We start from the raw sequence: 23,824 nt of genomic DNA, 5'->3' as shown, positions 1-23,824 counted from the left end.
CCTATTTATATTGTCCAAGATTTTGCCTCAGTATGTTTGCTTATCAACCAAGTTTGTTAGACTTAAGAACTCCAGAGTTCTAGACCTGCAATCAGAAGTCTCTCTGGACAGAGCCCTCGAGCCCTCAGACGATGCAGTCTTTTCCATATTGTCCAGTTTACTCAGGTGCTGTTTGCCTAGTTTTCAAGGACAGGAATTATGCCACTTTGTTATATTTAAGTGGAAGGAAAACAAGAGTCCCAGTGGCAGGCTGTGGGGTTTATTCCCACAAAATGATCCCCTGAGGCTCATCTTGCAGACACAATGAGATCCACATAGAGCTGTATAAAGGGATTGTGGGCATAAGGTCATCAGATATGCCAGTGTGCACACATGTACACACACTCTCATTGCCTTGTCTCTGGGAGCCACAGACGAAGCTGGCCAAGCTCTTGGCCAGGGCTGCTGTCAATGATGGTTCAGGCTGTACGCTGCACAGTTCCAGGCACCATTTTCACAGACCACAACGTGAATGGCCCCCTAGCAATTGTGCAGTGTGGTGGTACTTAGAAAAAATTAGTCATTATTTTGAAAGCAGGAAGGAACCCACCACTGAGGAAGCAAATGCAATGTTTGGGGTTGAAATTTCAACAGGATTATCTTCTTGCTCTGCAGCTAGGTCTCAAGCTCTGCTCTTAGCACATGCACACACATATGTACACACTCTGCTTCCTGGACTTCCCCTTTTCCCTAATCCAGGGTGATTTGCAAGTTTCCCTTCCACATCTCTGTACTACAGATGGATTGGGAAAGGCCACAACAAATTAGAAGTGGAGCGTTAGTTTATGGTGAGTGATTTCTCAACTCAAGGCCCCTCTAGTATGCCGGAACTGTTTAATGACAATCTTGATGGTCTTTGTCTCCAGAGCTTTTTTCTTGAAACCAAATCCCATGCAATAAAGCACGTTCATTTCATGCAACACAGCTTAGTTGATGCCTGTAGTTTCAAATACCCCAGTTACTGGATACAACTCAATTGGGAATGCCTGGTATGAAGACACATGCACAGTGCAGCAACATGGAATGTTCACCACCAAACACAAGGAAGTAAAGGAGCTGCAAAGCTATGGTAGCTGGAGGAGGATTAGCTTTCCTGGTTTCAGTTTAAGAACAGCCTCTTGTCTCTACAGTCCACTGGTTTGGCATGGCATCTGCCCTTGGCTGTGAGATGATGTTATATTCAAAGTAAGTCAGGTTAATTTCCAGGCTTGTCTGGGATCAGGGGCTGGACTCTTTCCTAAATTGTAGTCCTTCTCTTAAAACTAGTCCTAAGCTTTTACATTTGTTTTATTAAGTGATCAGGTAGCCGTGGAATGTGAATTTCCTCCAATCTCTTCCACTTTGCAAACTCCAGAACTATTTAACAGTAAGTCAAAACCCAGGGGACAGCTGACTGTGAGCTAAGCCTTCAGACATGCAAAGCGCACAACCCTGGGAAACAGCAGCGTCTGGGACAGGAGGCTCCCATTACTTCACATGAGGATGGCGTGGGTTTTGCAAATCAAACACACACAGAAAACCAGTAGTGGCCCCGGTTGGACACACTATATGAGATGCACAGTTGAGTGAGGACCCAGACCAGGGAGCCACCTGTTCCATTAGCTTGCATACATTGATTTCACACCACCTCAGACCACTCACAGTTTGCTTACCTGCTCATTGTTGCTCTCCCACCATTCCCCATACTCCCTTTGGGGGTGAAACACTCTATTTCCGACTTGTGCTGGGCCAGTCTCCTGTCTTTGTACCTAGTGAGCATGAACAAAGACAGGAGCAAACAGAAAGAAGTGATTGTGTGCTTAACTGCCAGGCTGAGGAAGGGCCGTGACTGCAGAGAGGGTCACCCTGTGCCGAACCAGGGGACCCTGCTTCTCCATGCAATGGCCGACCTGTGATATTTATTAGATGATTGTGATGGTATAGAGACAACATTGGGGATGATTTTGTTACTTCTTGTTCAGACCATATGTAATCTACCCTTTTACATTGCCTATTAATCTGTGACATTCATCATATTTAATAGTCAATGGTAAAAGGAGCAATTCCTAGCATCTTAGAAAAGTTGAATATCAATCAATAAATTAGAATTTACTTAATGCTTACCATGTGTCAGACACTGTACTAGACCTTTACCTAAATTTAATTCTGCCAATATCCCTGTGGCAGAGACTCTGTTATTATTTCCATTTTACTAATGAAGAAACCTAAGAGTGTAAGGATTAAGTAAATTGACCAAAGACACACAGTAAGTGGTTGGACTGATGGATTGTGAACACAAGGAGTCTAAGTTTAGAACCAACACTTCAGTCATTATAATGTGTTGCCTTCCATTATCAGGATCTTTAAGAAAAACTAATTCTTATCTTTAATGAACCCCCATTGAGTCGTATTATGTCTGAATATTATATTAGACACTGGCAATAACAGAAGAGAGAAGACACGTTCTTTGGATGTGAAAAGTTTCTTTAACCATTAAGTTGAAGTTTGACAGTCAATATTGGGTTGCCTACAGTTTACAGTCTGACTCAAACAGCTTTTGTGTCTGAATTGGAGGTTCACCATGCCTGGAAGGTACTAGATGTTCATCTAAAATAAGTTATGAGAGTCCCAACATTAGTCTGCTACATGGTGCATCAAGATGAGTCATTATACTTCATTGACAGTTTTTTGAGCCAACATGCTTTCACAGAAATACTCTCTTTTACTCATCAGTTTAACTCTGTGGGGTAGGTAAAGAAGCACTGTTATTTTCATTTGCCAAATGAGGAAACTGTGATTTACTTAACCGGCTCCACCAATATCGCAAGTGTAGTCGGTGGAGGATGACTGCCAGTAGAGCTTTCCGGGTCCCAAGACACTTACGGTTTTATTACTTTATTTACTTTTCCCTGATAAAATTAGAGCCTGACACGGTACCACTTCATCCATGTTCCTGGTATTCAATAGACAATGATAAAGTGAGTTACTATCATAAGACTTGTTTGCTTCAATATATTCACGTTCTTTTAGTTTCTTTTCCTACTGTTTCAAAAGTAATGTAAAATAAAACAAAATGCAACAAAATCAAGATCATTATTGGTCCTGGGGAAGAAGATTTCCTCTTAATTTTTTTTCTCTTTTAAAATATTATTACATGAAAGTATTTAGTATTTGGATAAAAATGGCTCATTACATCAAGCTAAATGGAAGTAATAGGTTAACTTATTCAGTGGGTATTAGTTGAACATCTAATTTTAGGTAATGGGCTTTGTACTTCAGACATAGTGATAATAATCTGCAGCTCCTGCCTCATAGACTTATAGAATAGTGGGGTGAGGAAGGGAAGAAGAAATATGCATACAAGTAACTTTAGAGGGAGGCCATAAAGAAGAGAGAAAAAGAACTTAAAGAGTCTGTTAAAGGAGTTGAAGCATCAGACCAAGCTAGATTGAGTAGCCTTGATTTTACCAAAGAAAATAGTTCAGAAGAGAATCCTTTGTGAAGTACCAATCATCAAATTATGTTCTACTTTCCACGCAAAATATTTTATGCTTATTTGTGAATTGCATTGCACAACCAAACTACTGCTCTACAGCTTAAATTAAAAAAATTAATACAACTAATAATAAATTATTGATGGTCACTCAGTTCCTTACAAAGAGATCTTTAATGTATTTTTGAATGTGTCCTGTTAGACTAATTGCCAATTAATTATTTAAATCTTTTATACATGCATTAAGAAACCTACAGTCTTCATGCTTATACGCTCTTCTCTCTTTCTTTCTCTTTCTCTCTCACATGCCCTCATATGCATTCTGCCAGGTGACCTCCATTTTTGAAATATGAAATAGATCCTAAACATCCTATTCTATCAAAACCCAACATCTTTTGGTAAAAGCTTTCACTGACAAAGCAAAACAAACAATAACAAAGAACTCCTTCTAATAAGGCAAGAGATACCTTAGACTTTTTGGAACTTTCAAGTAGTTTTGTACTCAAAGCAAGGTGAAAATGACATTAATATAAAATGGGAAGCTCATTTTGGCTTTCAGATGGGAGCCTTCATGCCCATCTATGATCACAGCTTAATTATGTTTGCCAGATACTTAAGTAGACCACATTTTCATTCATTCATTCACTTACTCATTGTTACATTCACCAATAATGTGCTGTTCAAAGTAACTAATAATGCTTTAATAGTCTCCACTGTACATACAGAATTCTTTCCAGTTGAGTTTATTTTAGAAATATGGAAATTTCAAGTTAAAAATAGTTTATACTTTTCAGAGTTTATAGCTCATAAAATATAAATTTAAAGATTTTATTTCTTTGATTTAATAAATTTATATATTTTTATACCCTAAAATATATATGTACATCGACACACACACATACTTGTGAAGCACTCTTCTAGATGCCTTCAAATATTAACTCACATTTCAAGTAAAATGCCTAGTTTATTGTAATTATATTCAATGTTTTAATATAATAGAAATAATAATGTCAGAATATTGAGTGTGCTAGGCTGTTTGCTGTACATTATCCTCAATTCTTAAAACTACCTTATAAAGTAGGTGCTATCATCCTCTTACCGAAGAGGCAGACACTGAGGATCAGTGTGAGTAAGCCACGCTGACACGGTTTATGAGTAGGGAACCCAAAGTTAGAAATCAGGTCTCTCTGATTCTAAAGTTAATGCTATTTCCCTTTAACTTCTCTCTAAGTAAAAATGTTACTACATTTAGAAACAAAACTCCAAAAGCTTATTACTTACCTTTTCTCTTTTTGACCCCGTTTTGCAAATGAGTAGCAGAGTTAACAAGGACAGCCAGTGAAAGATCTAGTGATAGGACTTACATTTTGTTTCTTCCTCTGGGTTCCTATACATGTGCTACACAGGTTTAGTGTACATTGCTAGGCACAGTGATAGCACTTGGGTAACTATGCCTTCGAGAAGTTCACAGTCTAGAGTGGGAGGATGAAATGTAAACAGACAACTTCTAAATGATGTGAGGAATTTTATTATAGGAAAAAATACATGAAGTGATACCTAACCCATGTAAGAATGGCAGGGAAAACTTCAGTGAGATATAATATATATAATACTTAAACCTTAAAATATGAGTAGAAATACACTGTAAAAGGATGGGTAGGCAGGGAGAAGAAAAATCAAGTGCAAACATGTAGAGAAGCTTAGCAGTTTGGTATATATGGAGAAACACTGTTTAGAATTTTTTAATTGTAATAATGGAAGTGCAAAATAAGAGAAGGTAAATAAAGGGAATACAAATGGAGAGGTACTAAAAGGTGGTGAATTTAACTGTAGGTTTTGAGATACCACTGTGAGATCTTTATGCTAGGTAAAAACATGGTCAGAGTTAAAATTTAAATAAAATACTGTGGACTTGAGGGAAAAAACTAGAGTTAGACAAATACAACTGCAATAATGCATGTGAGAGAGATGATGAGAAATGCCTTAGGGTAGTGACAATATGGATGAAAAGTAGAGTATAGTTTCAGAATTCTTTAGGGGGCAAAATGAATAGGACTTATTAGATGATGAGGGTAAGAGAGAGAAGTGTAGAATTCTATGATGGTTACTGTTTTGGGTGGTGCAATTAACTAAGAAAATATAGGAAAAGGAGTACATTTGTGGGGAGAAATACATATCTTTATTTTGGAATATTGGGTTTGAGATGCTGGTGGGACATCCAAGTGGACATATTCCATAAATACATGGGTGTAAGAATCTGCAGGTGAGAGGGCTGTTTGTTGTACACTGGGGAGCCATCAGCATATAGATGGTTGCAAATACAATGAGAATGGCTGAAGTGCTCAGAGAGAACAGGTAGACTATATAGTCAACAGAGAGAAGGGTCTTATAGACTTGGTCATTCTACCTGTTCAAAAACTTTTATAACACTGTTAATTCCCCCAGAATATTTACTAAGTGCCTAATATATACTAGACTTGAGTTCAAAATTCTTTAATCTGATAATTTTCCTATAAACTACAGATTTCTAGATTTGTGCTTGATACAGCTTTGACACTTTGGTTTATAGGCCAGAAGCTTGGCATGAAAAACTATCAAAATAGTTTTAATAAATTTCAGAATGACTTGTTTTGAAACAAAAATGAGGTCTAGTTGTCTTCCCTGAAGATTTTTTGTTGTTGTTGTTCTTTTTGTACCTTCTTTATCCAGGAAGCTCTAACTCCTTCTTACTCAGTTCTATAAGAGCCCATGTTCATCTGATAAATCTAAAAAATGTAGGAGTGAGAATCATTCAGGATTGGATAGTAAATGTAATTTCTTTATAATGGTTTGGATCAAAAACATTATTATTTCACTTCATTTCCTCTTCTGTAGCAATATCTACTGAATGTTGGATTATTGAAATTTCTATATTGACTCTGCAATTCAGAATGAGTTGAAAGACTAGGATGAAATGAAAAAAATTGAAGAATAAATGTGTATATTAGGTGAAATAGCTGGCATTGGGGGAATGATGCCTGAAGCTGGAAGGAAAGGAGAATGTTTGATATGGGAAATAAAGATACCTTATGTGAAGGTGAGCAAGGAAATACATTTAAGTGGCCAGGAGTAGAATGAGTAAAATGCATTAGAATTGGGGGAAAAAAAGAAAAGAAGCTACAGTAATGGTTTGTCCTTTATATGGACACTAATGTGACTCAGAATGACGGCAGAGCTTGGGGTGGACAGAAATTCTTTACCCAGAAGTTGCCAATAAATAGTAGTTTTAAACAAAGTTAAAAAAAAAAAAAAAAAGGTAGAGGGATAATGAGATGTCCTGAGTCTCAATAGAATGAGAGTTTGGTTTTTATGTTTCTATGTGTGAGGGTGTGGAATAGGTCTGGAAGCAGCACTGAGGTGCTGACCTCCACCTGTGTGTCCTGTGAAACATGGGAGATAGAAGAATAAGTAGCCTTACTTGAAAGAGCTATAGAGGAAGTGATGTCCTGGGTTTCAATTTAAAATAAAGACAGTAAATAAAGTGTTTAGTGATGAGATTGAAGATGAAGGGGGATTTATCATCAAATGGGGATTATAAACAAGGCCTTTAAATGGTTTGGAAGGGAAAGGTCCAGAGGATAAAGCAAAGAACAATTTGTCTAAGTGGAATTTCCCAGCATAATACTATTTCTGAGATTCTAGGAAGTTTCCCTCTGTGAATTCTCTCACCTTCCCCTCATGCCAAGGAGTGAAGATTTTCCATCCTCCACAGGTAAGGAGGCTCAGATGCACATGCTGTTGCCAGTAGATACCCCATGGCATATTTGGAGGGGTGTTTGCTGATAGACAATGCAAACTCTCTGAGAATTATGTTTGGTTAAAGATGAGTAGGGAAAGAGAGCTTAAAGTCTGTAGAGTTCACAACAGTGGAGGGAAAAAAGGGACAGTACGTGAGAAAAATGTACCAGAGGCATATTCCTCTGACCCTACAATTTTGTCCAGGGCTTATCCTGCTCAAGGCTTTGTTCTTTCCAATAGATAAAATTACCTTGAGAAATAATTTTCTTTTGTCACCTCCTCTTCCACACTGATTTCTACTATGCCCCACACTCTACTGCTTGAAGGAGCATTGTGCTAATCCTTGTGAACTCTTATACCAGCCAGCTCATTTTCCAGTCCCAAGCCAGCTGTCATTCAACTTAGTGAAAACTACAGTGAGTTATTTTCTCATGTGTAGAAACCATGGTATATATACTTTACTTGATTCTGTGGTGCTTTAAATTATTCAGAGGGAGAAAAACACAACATGATCTCTTTAAGAAGTCTGTGAAAGGGAGATGGAAAATGTTTCATATTTCACATATGTTTTATGTGTAAATTTTAGCAACTCAATATGGAATGGACACTAATGGGGCAGGAAAGTAAGGTTTGGGAGTAAGTGAGTAGGAGTCTGTTCTTTAAGGAAATCTCTCATTTAAGCCATTTTAAATGCATCCCATTTACAAAGCAAATTTTAATCCTTTTTTCCCTCAACTATTTTCTACTCTTCAGAGTAGAAATATGGTATAAGCAGAGAAAAATGATATGGGAGGAAAAGAGTTTATCTTGACCAATGAAGTACCAAAAATAAAAAAAGAAAACAAAAAGTTATTGAGTGAGGGACATTTGAGGTAATTATAAGACAAGTCACTCTGAATGTCATAGAAAAATCCCATGAATATAAGGGATTTTCATATTAAAATTGCAGTAAAGAAGGCAGAGTTTTAAGACAAAACTCGAGCATAAACCTGGAAAACTAGAGAGTTTTTAAAAAATGATCAGGGTGAATAAACCCAAAACATAGTGCGTGTATTATACAAGCCCTCAATAAACATTTTCTGAGTGAATGCTTATATGAATAAATGAATGAAATGCAAAGGTAACTTTGGGGATTATCAAATCCCCAAGGAGCTTTGTTGTTCTTTGTTTTGTTTTGTTTTTAATAATAAATGCAAACTGAAGGTCCTTTGTAGAATTTGGTCAAGAGACCAAGGAAGAGAGAAAAGATTAAAGATTTTTGAAGAAAGTGGTAACTAATGTAGAGAATTTTGAGATAAAATAATTGTAGGAAAAAAAGGAAGAAAGAACATACTTTTTCACTTGCACTTCATAATCAGATACTGCAGACTCCATCTTTAAAACATGCCTAGAATTTGATCATTTCTCACCAATACTTACTAAGTATTGGTGGTCCAAGCCACCATCATCCCTTAAAATTGTAATAGGTTCCTAAACTGGTTCTGCTTATGTCCTTCTAACCTTCTCTGACCCCAACTCAACCCAATCCAACCTCCACACACCAAGCAGAACAATCCTGGGAAATAAAAATCTTTTCATATCACTTCTCTGCTCAAAATTATCAACTGGTTACTCATCTCTCTGAGTAAATTGTAAATTTCTTATAATGGTTTACAAAGCCCTATATCATTTTCCTGCACCCCTACTGCCTCTCTAATACCATAACTCACTTTTTCTCCCTTGCTCACATTGTTTCATCCACACTTAGTCTTCTTATCATTGCCTGAAGACACCAGACAGCCTCCCATCACAGTGGCTTTGCTTTCGCCATTTCCTCTGCCATCAATGCTTTCTCCCAAAATATCCTCAGACCCTTCTTCTTTCAAATCTTGGCCCAAATGTCACTTTCTCAATACATCTTGCCATGACCATCCTATTTAAAAAGGCAACTGCCACCCCACTCTTCCTGTTACCATTTCCTACTTTTATCAGTAGAACTTATCTGACATAATTTATATTTTATTCAGTTATTTTATTTATTCTCTGTTTTTCCCAATGGAATCTCCAATAGAATTCAAGCTCTAGTAAGGCATGGATTTTGAACTGTTTTCTTCACTGCTATCTTCCCAGGGCCTGTGACATTGCCAGCTTATTAAAGGTGATATTTGTTAAAAGAAGGCATGCATGAATGAATGAATAAAAGAAGAATCAAGTTATAGAGAAATTTTCAGCAAGCTCATGCCAAATGATCTTAGAATTCCTGATTAAAGTCAGAGTGATAACCAATAAGAATAGAATGGGTAGAATTTGAGTTTTATGAAAGTGGAAAACTGAAATAGCCTTTTAGTGTAGTGCTATGGTCTGTGTTCCCACAAAATTCATATTTTGAAACCCTAAATCTCAAGGTGATGGTATTTGGAGGTGAGACCTTTGGGAGGTATTAAAATCATGCCATGGAGGCAGACCCGTCATGAAAGGGATTCATGCTTTAAAAAAAGAGATCCCCACAAAGATTCCTTGCTTCTTCCACCATCTAAGGACACAAGAAGAAGGTGCCACCTATGAACCAGAAAGAGAGCCCTCACCTGACACCAAATGTGTAAACACCATGATCTTGGACATCTTGCTTCTAGAACTGTGAGGAATAAATGTTCATTGTTTATAAACAACCAAGTTTATGATATTATTGTTATAGCAGCCTGAACAAAGAAAGGTAGGGAGCTTAGGGAGTAAGAAAAGAAAAAAGAGATAGTGATTGGCAAACAGTGAAACACTGTTGCAATAAAACACTGGAAAACGTGATCCCTTTTTGCTGTGGACAGTTGTCTTGATGTAATATCTGACAATGCTACAACCATGTTGCAGGCATGAGAGAAGCTCAGCCAATGTTTCATAAAATGGTGGAGTGGAAAGATTAAGGTATGTAGGTCCTTGAGCCACTGTGGTCCTCTGAGCCACTGAATCAGCCTTTTGAGTATCTGGCAGACATTCTTTTTTTGTGTGAGATTAATTTCCTTGTCATTGAAATGACTTTGAATTAGGTTTTAGATTCTTTGATGCAGAAGCCTTCTACCTGCTATCCTTTGTTTCATTACTTTCTCTACCACGAATGAGTTTAAGAATTTCTTAAGTTGTTTTAACATTTACTTAGGTTTGGATATTTATAAGCTGTATGTAAGTGTGTGTGTGTATTTATGAAGACCCTAAAAACAAGTTACTAACAAATATTTTAGTTTTATCTAGATGTTTGTATTCTTTTAAATATCATTTCTTTTTATATGTACCATTAATATAAAATACATGTGAGAGTCTTCATAAGTTAGATTTGTATAGAACAACAAAAAAAGAGGGAGATAAATTGGATACAACAAAGTATTATTTTCTTAATAATCCACACTTAGAGAAGGCCTAACAATTGGCCCTCATAACCATGGTACAAACACTCCTGTTCACTTATTGGAAGCTATGCTAATTATAGTCATAAACAATTACTGTGGGTTTAGCTTTATATTCTCAAACCGATTAAGTGATGGGAAATAACTCACGTCATAGCACTGAAGCCTTGTCAGTACTCTGGGAAAGCTTTTGGTCACATATACTTGAAGAATTGCCATTGGTTTGCACATATTTGACAGATATTTTTCTCAATGACCTTTTATGTCATTAGAACTGGAAAGTGGTTTGAAAATCAAAATAAAGAAAAATCTCAGTGGCCTTATGTGTTTATTCCTTAATAGTCAGTGATAGACCCGTGTAGAAGTGATCCTGGCTCTACTCAGTAATCATTTTGGAATTCTCTTCCAGGTGCCATCTTATTTGAGACCAGTTATAGCAACTTTTGGAACCAGTTTCCATTTCTTAGCTCTCTCTTTGCCTTTGCCTCACTGGCTTTGGACAGAATGTTTCTGACTTTAGTTTTTAATCTTGACTTTGCTCTAGTCATTGTATCCACTTCCCTTTTGTACCAATACAAAGCTTTATAACAGCTTTGAGCACATTCAAGCCTGTTCCCATGTTGGTTCCTTGAATACCAGCCAAGACCTCAGCTTTTAGACCTCAGGCAAGGTTTGAATCAAACACCTACCCATCGGTGATATCCTTAGTGATCACTCAGAAACACAGTTTATACATTGAAAATGTCTTAGGGAAAATGTATGAGGCAGAATGCTGCACATTGCACTTTATTTTCCAGATTTATTGCCACCTTGCTTTTAGGACCATCCTAATTTTGGATCCTGGCATTCATAAAGTGAAGAGATAAACTATGGCATGTATAACATATATTTGAATAACATTTACAATATTATAGAAAACCTTTTCCTATACCATTTAATTTTCTTAAGCAACTCAGTAACGTAATTATCATCCCTATGCTTCAGATAAGGAACCCTTGGTGCAGAAAGCCTCACAATCTGGCCAACACCCCATGGCTAGTAAGTCACAGAAGTACAACTAGAAACCAGGCGTTTTACCTCCAAATCTCATGCTCTTTATTAACAGCTTCCTTTTTTCTTCATTTTATGCTAAAAACTCCCTTATTTAAATAATCTGATAACACACTTGAAAGACTGAAAAGGTCATACATGAAGGTAATAGTATGTATTTAGCGGAGCTAGACTTTGAGCACAATATAAACTTATTTTTTAAAAGGTCAAATTTGACTACAGAACGGCCAAGTGGAATAAATCACCCTGCAGGCCCCCTGCTGACGTGCAAGCAGGCTGCCGTTTCTCTGGCTGGAGTTTACCTAGAAAGGAAAACACCAAAAATGTGAAGGCTGTAAAAGAGGCATCACCGAGAAGAGCTGACAATCAGTGTGGATGTGTGGGATGCAGTTGGTGTCAGAAGACAGACAGGGATGAGGTGGTAGAATATTTTAACAGCTCCAATGTGTTCCAAAGATTGCTGAAGGAATGCCCAAGTCAAGCCTCCAAGTAAAATTGATTAGAGGAAAATTCTAGATGAAGTCAGAAGGAAAGTCATTATGGATCTTCAGTTTAGAGGGAAAGAATAAGACCGAATTTAAGAAGTTCAATATTATCCTGTGATATTGCCAAGTGATTCCCTACTTCAACCTCATCCCTCAATCTTCTATATATCTATGCATAAGTAAATATATTAGAATGGTTTACTAGCTATTTGCTCAGATCTCATGGTCTCAACACACAGAAAAACATCTTTTGTCCAGACTTGAAAATGTCAACTTGATTCAAAGATTGCAGCTTAAAAACAAAAATTGATCATGATTAATAGCCCCATAAAATAATGTCAGAAGTGAACATAAGTTGCGAAAGTATTTGAGAAGCTGCCCGGTAACATATTACACTGTGCTCTATAAAAATAAAGGGAAGGTAGAATTTGACAGGTGGGAAAGAAATGCAAATAAGCAATTAAAAAGTAAAGAATCAGCTATATGACCCAGTAAATTCTATTCATATTCCTTAGAATTTATTCTAAGGAAATAATTCAACAGAAGCTCAAAGATTTCTGCACAAAGATTTTTTTTCCTTCAGTCTTATAGAAAATAGCAAAAACAAAACAGAACGAGAACAAACAAACCACTGGAGAATAGTTTAATAAATTACAGCATAGCAATATTATGGAAATGTGTTAAATTTTGCATTGAGCAAAGCCTTTCATTAAGCTTTCAGAGAATTCCCAAAGGATGTATTTTAATCCAACTTATGATGAGAACTTGTTTTCAGATATGAATCATCATAAGTCATTGCCTTTCTGTCGTGTACTTTTCTCCCACATTGCTATTTGTTTTATATGCAACAGAAACCCAGGAAGATACACACTTTAAAGCCAATCCTAAGGTGCTTTACAAGCTTTCGCAACACCCTCGATGGGGAAAACCTTTCAGGGAGGAACAAAATGTTGACCAGAGAGAGGGTCTCCATAAGAGAGTAAGACCAGTTTAAACAAATATTTCAGGAAAGCATTAATCAAAAGTTGCTGGCTTCTCTTTTAGGACTGAGAATTTTTCAGACAAATAATTTATTCTTTCTAAAGGCAGATGGGTAGTTTTCCAACACGGATTTTTCCCATACATTTTTGTACTTGAACTACTAGAAAAGCTTTGGTGTCAGATTAAGCTGGATAATATTGACAGTAAGAGCCATCATTTAACTGAGCACTTGGATAAACCAGGCACATTATAAGTACCTGAATTTACTGATTTCATGGTTGCAACAGTGCTGTGAATTAGGTACTGTTATTATCCCGATTTTACAAATGAAGGAAGAGCTAGGACACAGGAAGATTAAATAACTCGCCCAAGGATACTGGATTAGTTAACTGTGGTGTATATTGCTTGTCACTAAATGCTGGCCACAAATACTAGTAATGTCATTTGTTCAAACTAGTTACTTTTATATATGTCATCTTTTTCTGTCCTAATGATTTCTATAACCAGGCAGGTTTTTCCCAGATAGCTCTGATACAAAATATTTTGTCCTATTTTCTCCACATGTCCCCTGATACTTATGAAACCATGAATCCTCATATGAGACACAACCAGTATAATCTCTATTCATTCTTGTAAATTAATGCATTTTTGATTTTTACTTCCCTCCAGATCTAGCACACATGATCTGTCTGCTCTCACATACCCCTACGCTGCTACGATATGGGCTAGATTTGAAAGTGACGTGGAGACAGACAATACTCTTCTCTTTATTTCATCTCAGCCTATGTCCCTGTTAATGTCTAGTAGAGCCTTATTCTCTTCCTTTGTAATGATTACAAATTGTAATTACATATCTGTTTGCTTACTAGCTTATTGCCTGTCTTTCTCACTAGACTGTAAACTTCGTGGGGGCAAAGGCATGTCTTTTTCCAACAAGCACCTAGAATGGGTTCTGGCATATAGCAGCCACTCAACAAATGCCTTTTGCATGAATGCAGCTGTGAAAATAGTCAAGTTGGGAACACTTATCAAAGGCAAGGCAGTACTGTTTATCCAAACCCGACTCCATCTAAACTAGCCTTCCCTTCTGTTGCACATAGAGGCTCATTCACCAATTCTTATCTCAACTAAATTGTTCTGTTTGCCACCCTCCTTCCTTCCTCTAGTCTTCTTCCTTTACCTTCAGTGCCCTTTTAATCTCTCCTGTCCTGTTTCCTCACATAAAACTTGTCCCCCTTTTCTCATTCCTCTGTCTCTGGACTATTTAGAAACAAATAAAAAATGTTTCTAAATTTTGCCAACAAACTGAGTTCCCATTTCTCTCAGGTTTTAAAACCACTTTATTTTTATAAGAACAAAGTGAGGTAGGGGTAGGAGAGGGAGATTGGGGTGTTCCTGTTCCTTACATGTATGTGAGAGAGAAGGGCTGAAGGGAGGGGAGTCATGCCTATTGTGATAGCTGCAGCTGCCCAAGAGTGGGGATGGCGTCCAACCATAGGGAAGCAATCCTGGCATGTCCTGGGCCTGCACTTGCATGTGAGAGTGACCACGAGAAGAATGAGGAGGGGACTAAAAGCATAAGTCTATGGTGAGGGGCTGCCTTTCCACTTCCCTCACACTGTTTGAAGAGTATCATTTTAATATAGGGAATTATATTTCTCCTGGTTTTAAGAGAGTGTTTTAAAGTTTATTATAATCACACATAATTACAACAGATGAATTTCCTAATTTTGCTATTTCTAAGCAGATTTCGACATTGTCAAATATTTATCACAATAAATCAAAGTGAGATTATTTTAATTTCATAATGGGAGATACCCAAAGAAACATTTACTGGGGTTTCTTAAGTACTTATTATGTGCCACGTTCTGAAGTAGGAGTTGCATTGTGATCTAGAAATATAGGAGTTAACATGGCAGAGTGTGATGAACTTAGGCATGCAGTCATATAGCATCATATATTAAATATATGAGCACACACATGCACACATATGTACACACACATAAAATCACACACATATTTCTGTGTAACAATACATATAGATAGATATACAGTAGCTCTCCAAATTTTTCTAGACTGACTGGGCTTTAGTTTGCCTGAGATAGGCAATATATCATGGTAATTAAGTGTACTGGCTTTGGAGTTAATTAACACAGATTTGATTCTCAGCAATACCACTTACTAGCTGAATAATTTTGAGTAACTTATATAATGTTTTCTTAAATTCCCTCCTTAAATAATGGAAGAAATACTATTTAACTTACAGGATTGATGTTTTACATATATTTTAGCATTTAATTTCACAAAACACTATGATATAGGTATTAATACTATTATTTATCATCCCAATTTTGCAGATAGAAAACGGAAGCACAGAATGGTTAGGTAACTGCTCAAAGTCATACAGTTAGAAGGGGAAAAACCAGGACCCACATTTGGGTGGTTGAACTCTAAGGCTTGTACTCTAAAAGACTAGATTAAAGAAAATAACCAAAATTATCAAAGAGATGATCTAAAAGGAAAAGATACAAAAAAAAAAAATCAAAGAGAAGGCAAAGACTAAGGAAGAGAAGTACAAAGAGCAAACACCTGTGCCAGGCCCTACACTAGAAGCTTTTAAAACATTTTCTCAAACATCCTCGTAACCCAGGGGAGGAGTATTGATGATCTTATTTAAAAGAGAACTATAGTTCACATAGTTCTTAAGTGTTGATGTTGGAATTCCAAACTAGGTCCATCTGATTGTAAATAATGTACCTACACACATATTGGGCATCTTCTAGATGCCTGCCATAGTGCTTGGTTTTGGAGTTGATGTCAATAAAATACATTTCACTGCCTCTGGACTCAAGGACCTTAGACTCTAATGGGAATGACAAACATGGTTGCCTGGACAAATAGAACACGAAATTCATGGTGAAGAGAACATACCTATCCGTCCTGGGACAGAAAGGTCAAACTCCTAGGACTAAGATGGAAAATGTTGTGGTGGACCTTGAACTTACCCTGGGCTGAGAGGTAGAATTTTGGCACATTGTGGACAATTTCTATTTGTTAACTGCACAAGTGATAAGAAGAGTTAATTAAGTGAAAACCCGATCTTCTTTTTCTGTTACCTTTTTCCTCACACAGGGCCTAGTAGAACTGAAGGTCTGAGTTTTCTCCTTCCTACCTGGAAAGAGGGTGGGGTGTCGAAAGTGTAGATGGGGCAAGCTGGGGCAAACTGGGGCAAGCTGGGGCAAACTGGGGCAAGCTGTCTGCCTTGCTGTCAACGGTCGTGTTCACCACAAATAAAATGTTGTAAACTTCCTGAAGTCAGGGGACCATATATGTATCCCAATACCCACAGCAGTGACCGGATCTCAGAAGGGCTCAATAAAAAAATGTGCTAAAGGAAAGAATAAATGAATGAGAGAGGAAAAGATGGATTATTTCAGGGAAAACCTAGAGAAGTCAGAGGGGAAGGGAAAAAAAAGAAAAACTCCTAACCAGGATCCGTACCATCATGTTACCCTTTCTTTGAGGCTTTCCTGTCCCCTTTCTTGTAATTAATTACTTCCCTTTTTGTGTACCTATAGTATCATCTACAAGGGCTTAAAGCACCTACAACTTTTTACTGAAGTTATTTCTTCACACTTCCGGTTCTTCAATAAGAATAGAAGTTATCTGGGGGAAGGACAGTATTTTATTCATTTTTATGTCTCTGGTGCCTAAAATATCATCAAGCTCATAGCAGACAACATGGTTGCTATGGTTTGAATGTGTCCCCCAAAGTTCCTGTGTTGAAAACTTAATTGCCATTGCAACAGGATTAAGAGGTGGGGCCTTTGGGAAGTGATTAGGTCATGAGGGCTCTGCACTCGTGGATGGATCAATGCCATTATCACAGGAGTGAGTTATCACGGGGAGTGGGCTCCTGATAAGAGGGTAAGTTCAGCTCCCATTTGCTCTCTCTGTCTCACGCACTGGCTCGCCCTTCTGCCACAGGATGACCCTTGCCAGATGCCACCACCATGCTCTCAGACTTCCTAGTCTCCAGAACTGTGAGAAACAAATTTCTTCTTTTATAAATTGCCTAGTCTCTGGTATTCTGTTACAGCAACACAAAACAGACTAAGACAATGTCAAAACGGTGAATAATAGGTCCTCAGCAAATGGTACTTACTATTAACATTCACTGAGCAGAGAACTTTGCTTTCCTGTGACTGACTTCTGTCCAACTCTTTGCTAGCCCACTTGTTTCTGATGTCTGGTACACAACTAAGACATTTCTGCCCCTTGTATTACTGACTTTCTTTAATTCACAGTTTAACTTCCTTCTCTGTAAATGTGTGTATTGCCCCCTTGTGTCTCCTTTAGTGAAACTCCCCACTAACCTCTGCTTTGGTGCTTGTCCCCCCTCCTGTGAGTCTCTGCTGCCCTCTAGGGGGCCTTGCTCAGCACACACATCCCAGGACCCAGTGTGATCTGTACTTGGCAGCACCGTCCTAGCGTAGGAGTGTCATGCTCATGACAATGCTGCCAAGCCTAAGAGCTCCGTTGCCTGCTCCAGGAGTCCCCGGTTTATAAACTTGTGACTATATAATGTAGTTAATTTAGGAACATCAAACTTGAGCAGTGCAAGCAAGTAGGCTGTCAAGAACTGAAACCCATCACTAGTAGAGGTTTGGTAGAGGCTGCCAGGGGGTCTCAGTGCTCTTGGTAGCAACAGGATCCTTGGCTATGAGTACTACACCCGCATTTTGGTGGTCTTCACGTTATATCAAAATTTATGCTGTAGAATCCAGTAGTCAACAATGAGAATGTTCTACCTGACTAATGAACACTGATTTCCATCTTTGCCTGGGCCTTTGGGAGACAAAACACTTCCTTAAAGGAATAGGGCCTGAAATTGCTTTTTGCTAAATCCCCAATCAGCATCTGGTTGCCATATCCAACGATGACTCTGAACTGCCTAATTTGACTTCTCTGTAGCTGGAACTGTCATTTTTGAAACACTTTTTTCTCTCTCATGGTATCACTTGTAGCTGGATCTCAGATGACTCAGGTGATACTCATACTCAGAAATTATTTGTCTAGTTCTCAGACTTTTCCTTATTTATTTGGTCTCTGGGCTCTGTCTGTCCTTGGTTCTCCCAAAACTGACCTTCAAACTCCAAACTCTCCAAGTCATCGGACCAGTTTTTCTAGCCGCTCCTTGGAGTTGTCCACTTTGATGGACTTAGAGATTTTAAATTTAACAATTCCAAAAGCAAACACATCCTTCTTCAAACCAATTCTCCTTAACCTTACCACCACCAATCCCAGATTTATTTCCATCTAGTTCTGGCATCATCACATGCTCCTCCTCTCCAACTCTTTTATTTTAGTCTCCAGTCTGGACTTCTCCTCTGAGCTCATGGGACATAATATTAACATGTCTTAATTTAATTCTCTATTTTATCCTTCAAACCTCTTCTCCTCAAGGCTGAATTAATTATACAGGTCCAAATTCTCCTATTTACACAGGTAAAAGCAATCCAAGACTCATCTTTATTTTTTCTCTTTCCTTTGTACACAACATCTAATTAATCATTAATTCCCTTCATTGTGCTTTTTATTTAAAATCATCGTACTTTCTCACCTAACCTGTCACAATGGATGTCTGATTTTCCCCTTGTCTTCTTGCCATGCTGCATTCTCTTCTATCTATAGAAACCAAAATGATCTCTTTAACATATTAACCTTACCATGTACAACCTCCTCTCAAATCTTCCAAAGTTTCCTATTACATTCAGGACAAAATACAAAATCTGTGCCTCACCTTGTCTTGTTTCAACTTTTCCCTATTCAGTATGATGTTGGGTGTGGGTTTGTCACACATGGCTTTTAAAATTCTGAGATATGTTCCTTCTATGCCTAGTTTGTTGAGGATTTTTATCATGAAAGGGTGCTGGATTTTGTTGAATGATTTTTCCGCATCTATTGAGGTGATCATATGGTCTTTGTTTTTGCTTTTGTTTGTGTCATGAATCACATTTATTGATTTACTTATTTTGAACCATCCTTATAACCCTTGGATGAAGCCTACTTGGTTCTGGTGTATTGTTTTTTTAATGTGCTGTTGAATTCGATTTCTTAGCATATTATTGGGGATTTTTCCATCTATATTCCTAAGAGATATTGGTCTGTAGTTTTGTTATTGTTATTGTTGTGGCCTTTCCTGGCTTTGGCATGAAGGTGATGCTGGCTGCACAGCATGTGTTGGGGAGGATTCCCTCCTTCTCAATATTATGGAATAATTTCTGTATTATGGGTATCAGGTCTTCTTTTGTAGATCTGATAGAATTCAGCTGTGAATCTTTCTGGTCCAGGACTTCTTTTTTTGAGGGGGGGGGAAGGGTTTTATTACTGTTTTGAACCCAGTGTTCATTATTGGTCTGATCAGGAGTTCTATTTCTTCCTGGTTTAGTCTTGGGAGGTTGTGTCTTCCCAGGAATTTGTCTATTTCCTCTACGTTCTATAGTTTATGCATGTAGAAATTTATGTAATGCTCATGGATAATGTTTTGTATTTTTGTGGTATCAGTTGTAATAATGTCACCTTTTCCATTTCTGATTGAGCTTATGTGGGTCCTTTTTCTTCTGTTCTTGGTTAATCTAGCAAGAGGTCACTTGATTTTATTTATCTTTTCAAAGAACCAACTTTTTGGTAATCCTTTCTATTTTTCCCCCCAGTTCATTTAGTTCTGTTCTCATCTTTGTTATTTCCTTTTTTCTGCTGGCTATGGGTTTGTTTTGTTCTTCTTTTTCTAGTTCCTTGACATGTTGGAAATACTAGAACTATGAAATGCCTTGTGTGTATAGGGGGTGGGGAGTTGGGAGAGATGACATATAGAAATTGAGATTAAAAAAAAAGCTGTCCATATGACTGAGGAAGTGTAAAGAACTTATTTTAGACAAAAGTTGGAGAAAAGGATATTCTTATCATCCTGTCCTTGTTTAGTTCTTTCATCTTTACTAAAGGAATGGAGCTTGAGAGATGAGAAAGAGCCGTTAATTCACAGAGTTATGCCTGAGGCATATTTTTCTCTGGTATGAAATGTTATGTTCTGAAAGAGGTATGACTGCATGCACCGTATCTGGTGCAGCGAGGCCACTTCCAAGCAGGGCTAACGCAAATAAAAGGAAAATTTCTTGAGACAGAATTTTGAAAATAAAACTGCTTAGTTTACCTTACCATCCAGACAATTTCTATCAATTAATCAAAAACATTTTAATCAATTTTAAGTAGTAAAAAATGGGATCACTAAAATAACATGCAAATTAAAATTCACTGTAATCACAGCATTCAAGAATATCAATTCATTATACAAAAGGAGTGTTTTAGATGCAATTCATCAAAATCACTCAGACATAGTCTTTAATAGCTCCACAAATATACTTCAATTATTGCAGATCAAACCATTTAATTAACAATTACAAAGCATTTCTCCCCTCAAAATAAAACACCTTAAAATGTACCATTCTAAACACTACAACCCATCAGATCTAGATCTTCTTACCATTCACTTTCTACATGTCTAGTAAGAGAAATATATTTCAATATATACTTGCTTTCATGACCAAGCCAGATCGTCGTTGGACCTTACTGGGATTATGATACAGAAGAGTACTCTAGACAGTGGCTTTAAGTCTTACAGAAAGAGAAAGTGGTGGCCGGGCGCGGTGGCTCACGCCTGTAATCCTAGCACTCTGGGAGGCCGAGGCGGGTGGATCGCTCAAGGTCAGGAGTTCGAGACCAGCCTGAGCGAGACCCCGTCTCTACTAAAAAATAGAAAGACATTATATGGACAACTAAAAATCTATATAAAAAAATTAGCCGGGCATAGTGGCGCATGCCTGTAGTCCCAGCTACTTGGGAGGCTGAGGCAGTAGGATCGCTTAAGCCCAGGAGTCTGAGGTTGCTGTGAGCTAAGCTGATGCCACGGCACTCACTCTAGCCTGGGCAACAAAGTGAGACTCTGTCTCAACAAAAAAAAAAAAAAAAAAAAAAAGAGAAAGTGGTAAGGGAAGGAGAGAAGAAAATGGGGCAATGGATAATCACTTAGTTTGTCAAGAGGGGTAAATAGGAGGAAGCCCATCTGAAATCAAATTATAGAAATGATAGTTTCTCAAATGTCTTTCTCAATCTTGGCCTTTGATTGATTTCTACAAAGTCTTTACTATTCTTTCAAATACAATTTGGTGTTTATAATTTCTGGTAGCTAAGGTCATGGACTTTAGAGACAAACTGCTTAGATTTGAATTTAAGGTCCAGTCCTTTCCAGCCATCTGTCCTTGTGTAATTTGCTTAACCTCACATGCCTCAATTTCCTCATTTATAAAATGGGGATACTAATATTACCTATCTCATGGGGTTATTTCAATGGTTGAATCAATGTCTCTGAGGCACTTACAATAGAGCCTGCCACATAATAAATGTTCAAGGAAAGTTAGCTATCATCACCAACATCATTCCCATCATCCCCTTTCCACATCCTAAACTCCATTTTCCCTTCTGTGTGTTCTGCCTGTTGAAACTTTTGGCTGCAGTGCCTGAGAGTTTGACTTTAAATCCAGTGGTAGCTGTAGGGACTTCTTCGTCTCCTTTCTTATCTACCTCCCACCAGCAGACATCAACCTCTTCATACTTGCATTGGGCACATAGATATAAAATGTTGTAGACTCTGACTAATTAATTTTCACTGATAGTAAAAGCCTGCCTGCCCCTTCACCATTCTTGGTCACCCTCCACAAATGGGGTGACTAGGCACGTGACAGGGAAGATTGGCTTCTCATTCTTATTAGGAATTTTCTTCAGTTGGTGCCTATGGGAATCAGCACATCTACTGTTAGCACTGCTCCTACAAAAGTTTGCCTCCAGCTGCATGTATTAAGCTCTCTGTACAAGCCCACAGTGGCAGTCCTTGATCTTGCCACACAAGCTGAGTGTGTCTTGTGCAGAAATGCTGTCTCTGTGGAGCTGCCCAGAGACTCCCGCCTGCCACCTAGTGGCCAGGAAAGGGACATAGTGTGCTGACTGCTGCGGCTGGGGTTGGGGCAGGAGGAGGGAGTGAAGGAAAGGAGGAAAGAAAAGCTGAGTCTGTAGACAGTTGACACATAAAGCCTGGTTCTTCACTAGCATCACTAAGGATGCTCAGAAATGCCCTGGAGTTTAAAGGCTGTCTGCTCCTTTCAGCCCACAAGTTGCTGTCTGTCTGGCACTATTCTCCCCGGAGATACAGTCACAAAGCAGTGTCTGTACAGTGAATACAATTAAACAAAAGCCTCTGGAAATGTCCAAGGGGAAATTAGATAACATGTGCTTTGATGCAAAGATTTGGAGTTTGAAGGTGAAAAAGACAGTCAAGACATCAGAAGTCTGCATCTGCTGAGCTCCAGTTCAATACATTAGCAATCTGCTAACGTGTCTTTTTAAGTTCTTCACCGAAGTCAATTTGCTCAGTTTTTCTCAAGTACCATCAGACATTTCAAACATCCTTTGGATTAAAACAACTCTTAAAGTTAGACTTCTGTTGTAAGTGAATGTTGAAATCAATTTTTTTCTTGTATTTTCATTAGTTAATCAATGAAAGAAAAAAGTGCTTGCTAGTCCACTCAAGCTAGAATATTTATTTGACTCTCCTGGCAGGCACCAGCTCTGTACATGGAGGAGAAAAGCCTACTTTTGCCCTGGTCCGTTCTCCAGCAATAGGCTGTGCACTCGGCTGTACCCAATGGCAGGGTAGTCCCTGAGAGCTGTGTCCACAATTTGCTCTGAACTCCAGTTTCCTCTCCTTTTCCTCCAGTGCTCCTTTACCTTTTCTCCAATGTCATAATGTGTCTGCCTGAATAGGTGCACACCGTCTGGTATACCTGACTCACCAATGGGCAGAGTATGGTCCTGTTCTTTTTGGCTTCTGACTGAGACCTTGGTGAGATCAAGAGTGAAGTGGATAGGATACAGCACAGGGGAATGTTAAGATGGATAGCATCACACGGTTGGAAACTTGTTTATCTAAGTAGGAATCTCATTTTTGCTTCCTGTATTAGCATGACAGCAATTTATTGATCACTTACCCAGAGCCAACCTAGGGATGAATATGTTCTCACCCTCAACGATCTCTGATAGAATATGTGTACTAGGGGAAGAGAGTGGATGGGCAGGGCACGAATATAGTGACTGCCCTTGTGAGACTTATGATCAGAGTAAAACCTTATAAGATGTCACAGAATCTCACAGGAGTTTTGGATGGGGAAGACCAAGATCTTCTCTCCCTTTGCCTGAGCCAAGGTCATTTATCTTTTAGGGAGTGTTGTGCTCAGGATAGGATCATTCATCTGAGCTCCAGATCTTATGGAGGATGTTTTCTATTGCAGTTGTGACAAATGACCACAAATTTGGTGACTTAAAAAATACACATTTATTATTTTACAGTTCTGGAGATCAGATGGCTTTCATTGGGCTAAAATCATGGTGTTAGCAAGACTGTGTTCTTTTCTGGAGGCTTGAGGGGACAATCCATTTTCTTGCCTTTTTTAGCTTCTAGAGGCTGCTTCCATTCTTTAGCTTCTAGACCCTTCCTTCATTTTCAAAGCCAGCAGAATAGCATCTTCAAATATTTA

The 23,824-nt window shown here is 38.2% G+C and overlaps 1 protein-coding gene across 8 annotated transcripts in view; it reads right to left on the bottom strand.

Moving 5' to 3' along the window:
- The window catches only part of GRM5 (glutamate metabotropic receptor 5), a 480,882-nt gene that overhangs the window by 17,358 nt on the left and 439,700 nt on the right, over window positions 1-23,824 (bottom strand). For 3 of the 8 annotated variants that reach the window (XM_069469084.1, XM_069469085.1, XM_069469090.1), the window contains one exon: window positions 1,692-1,787. The exons of 4 other annotated variants lie outside the window; for them this stretch is intronic. In XM_069469084.1, the coding sequence (XP_069325185.1) occupies window positions 1,692-1,787 (96 nt within the window). The remainder of the gene's footprint in view (window positions 1-1,691; window positions 1,788-23,824) is intronic. One more of the 8 variants, XM_069469092.1, reaches the window with a different exon arrangement.

Source organism: Eulemur rufifrons, chromosome 6 (genome assembly GCF_041146395.1).
Source record: "Eulemur rufifrons isolate Redbay chromosome 6, OSU_ERuf_1, whole genome shotgun sequence".
Taxonomy (NCBI): domain Eukaryota; kingdom Metazoa; phylum Chordata; class Mammalia; order Primates; family Lemuridae; genus Eulemur; species Eulemur rufifrons.
Note: the sequence above shows the minus strand (reverse complement) of the source record. Positions and strands in the feature narration are given on the sequence as shown.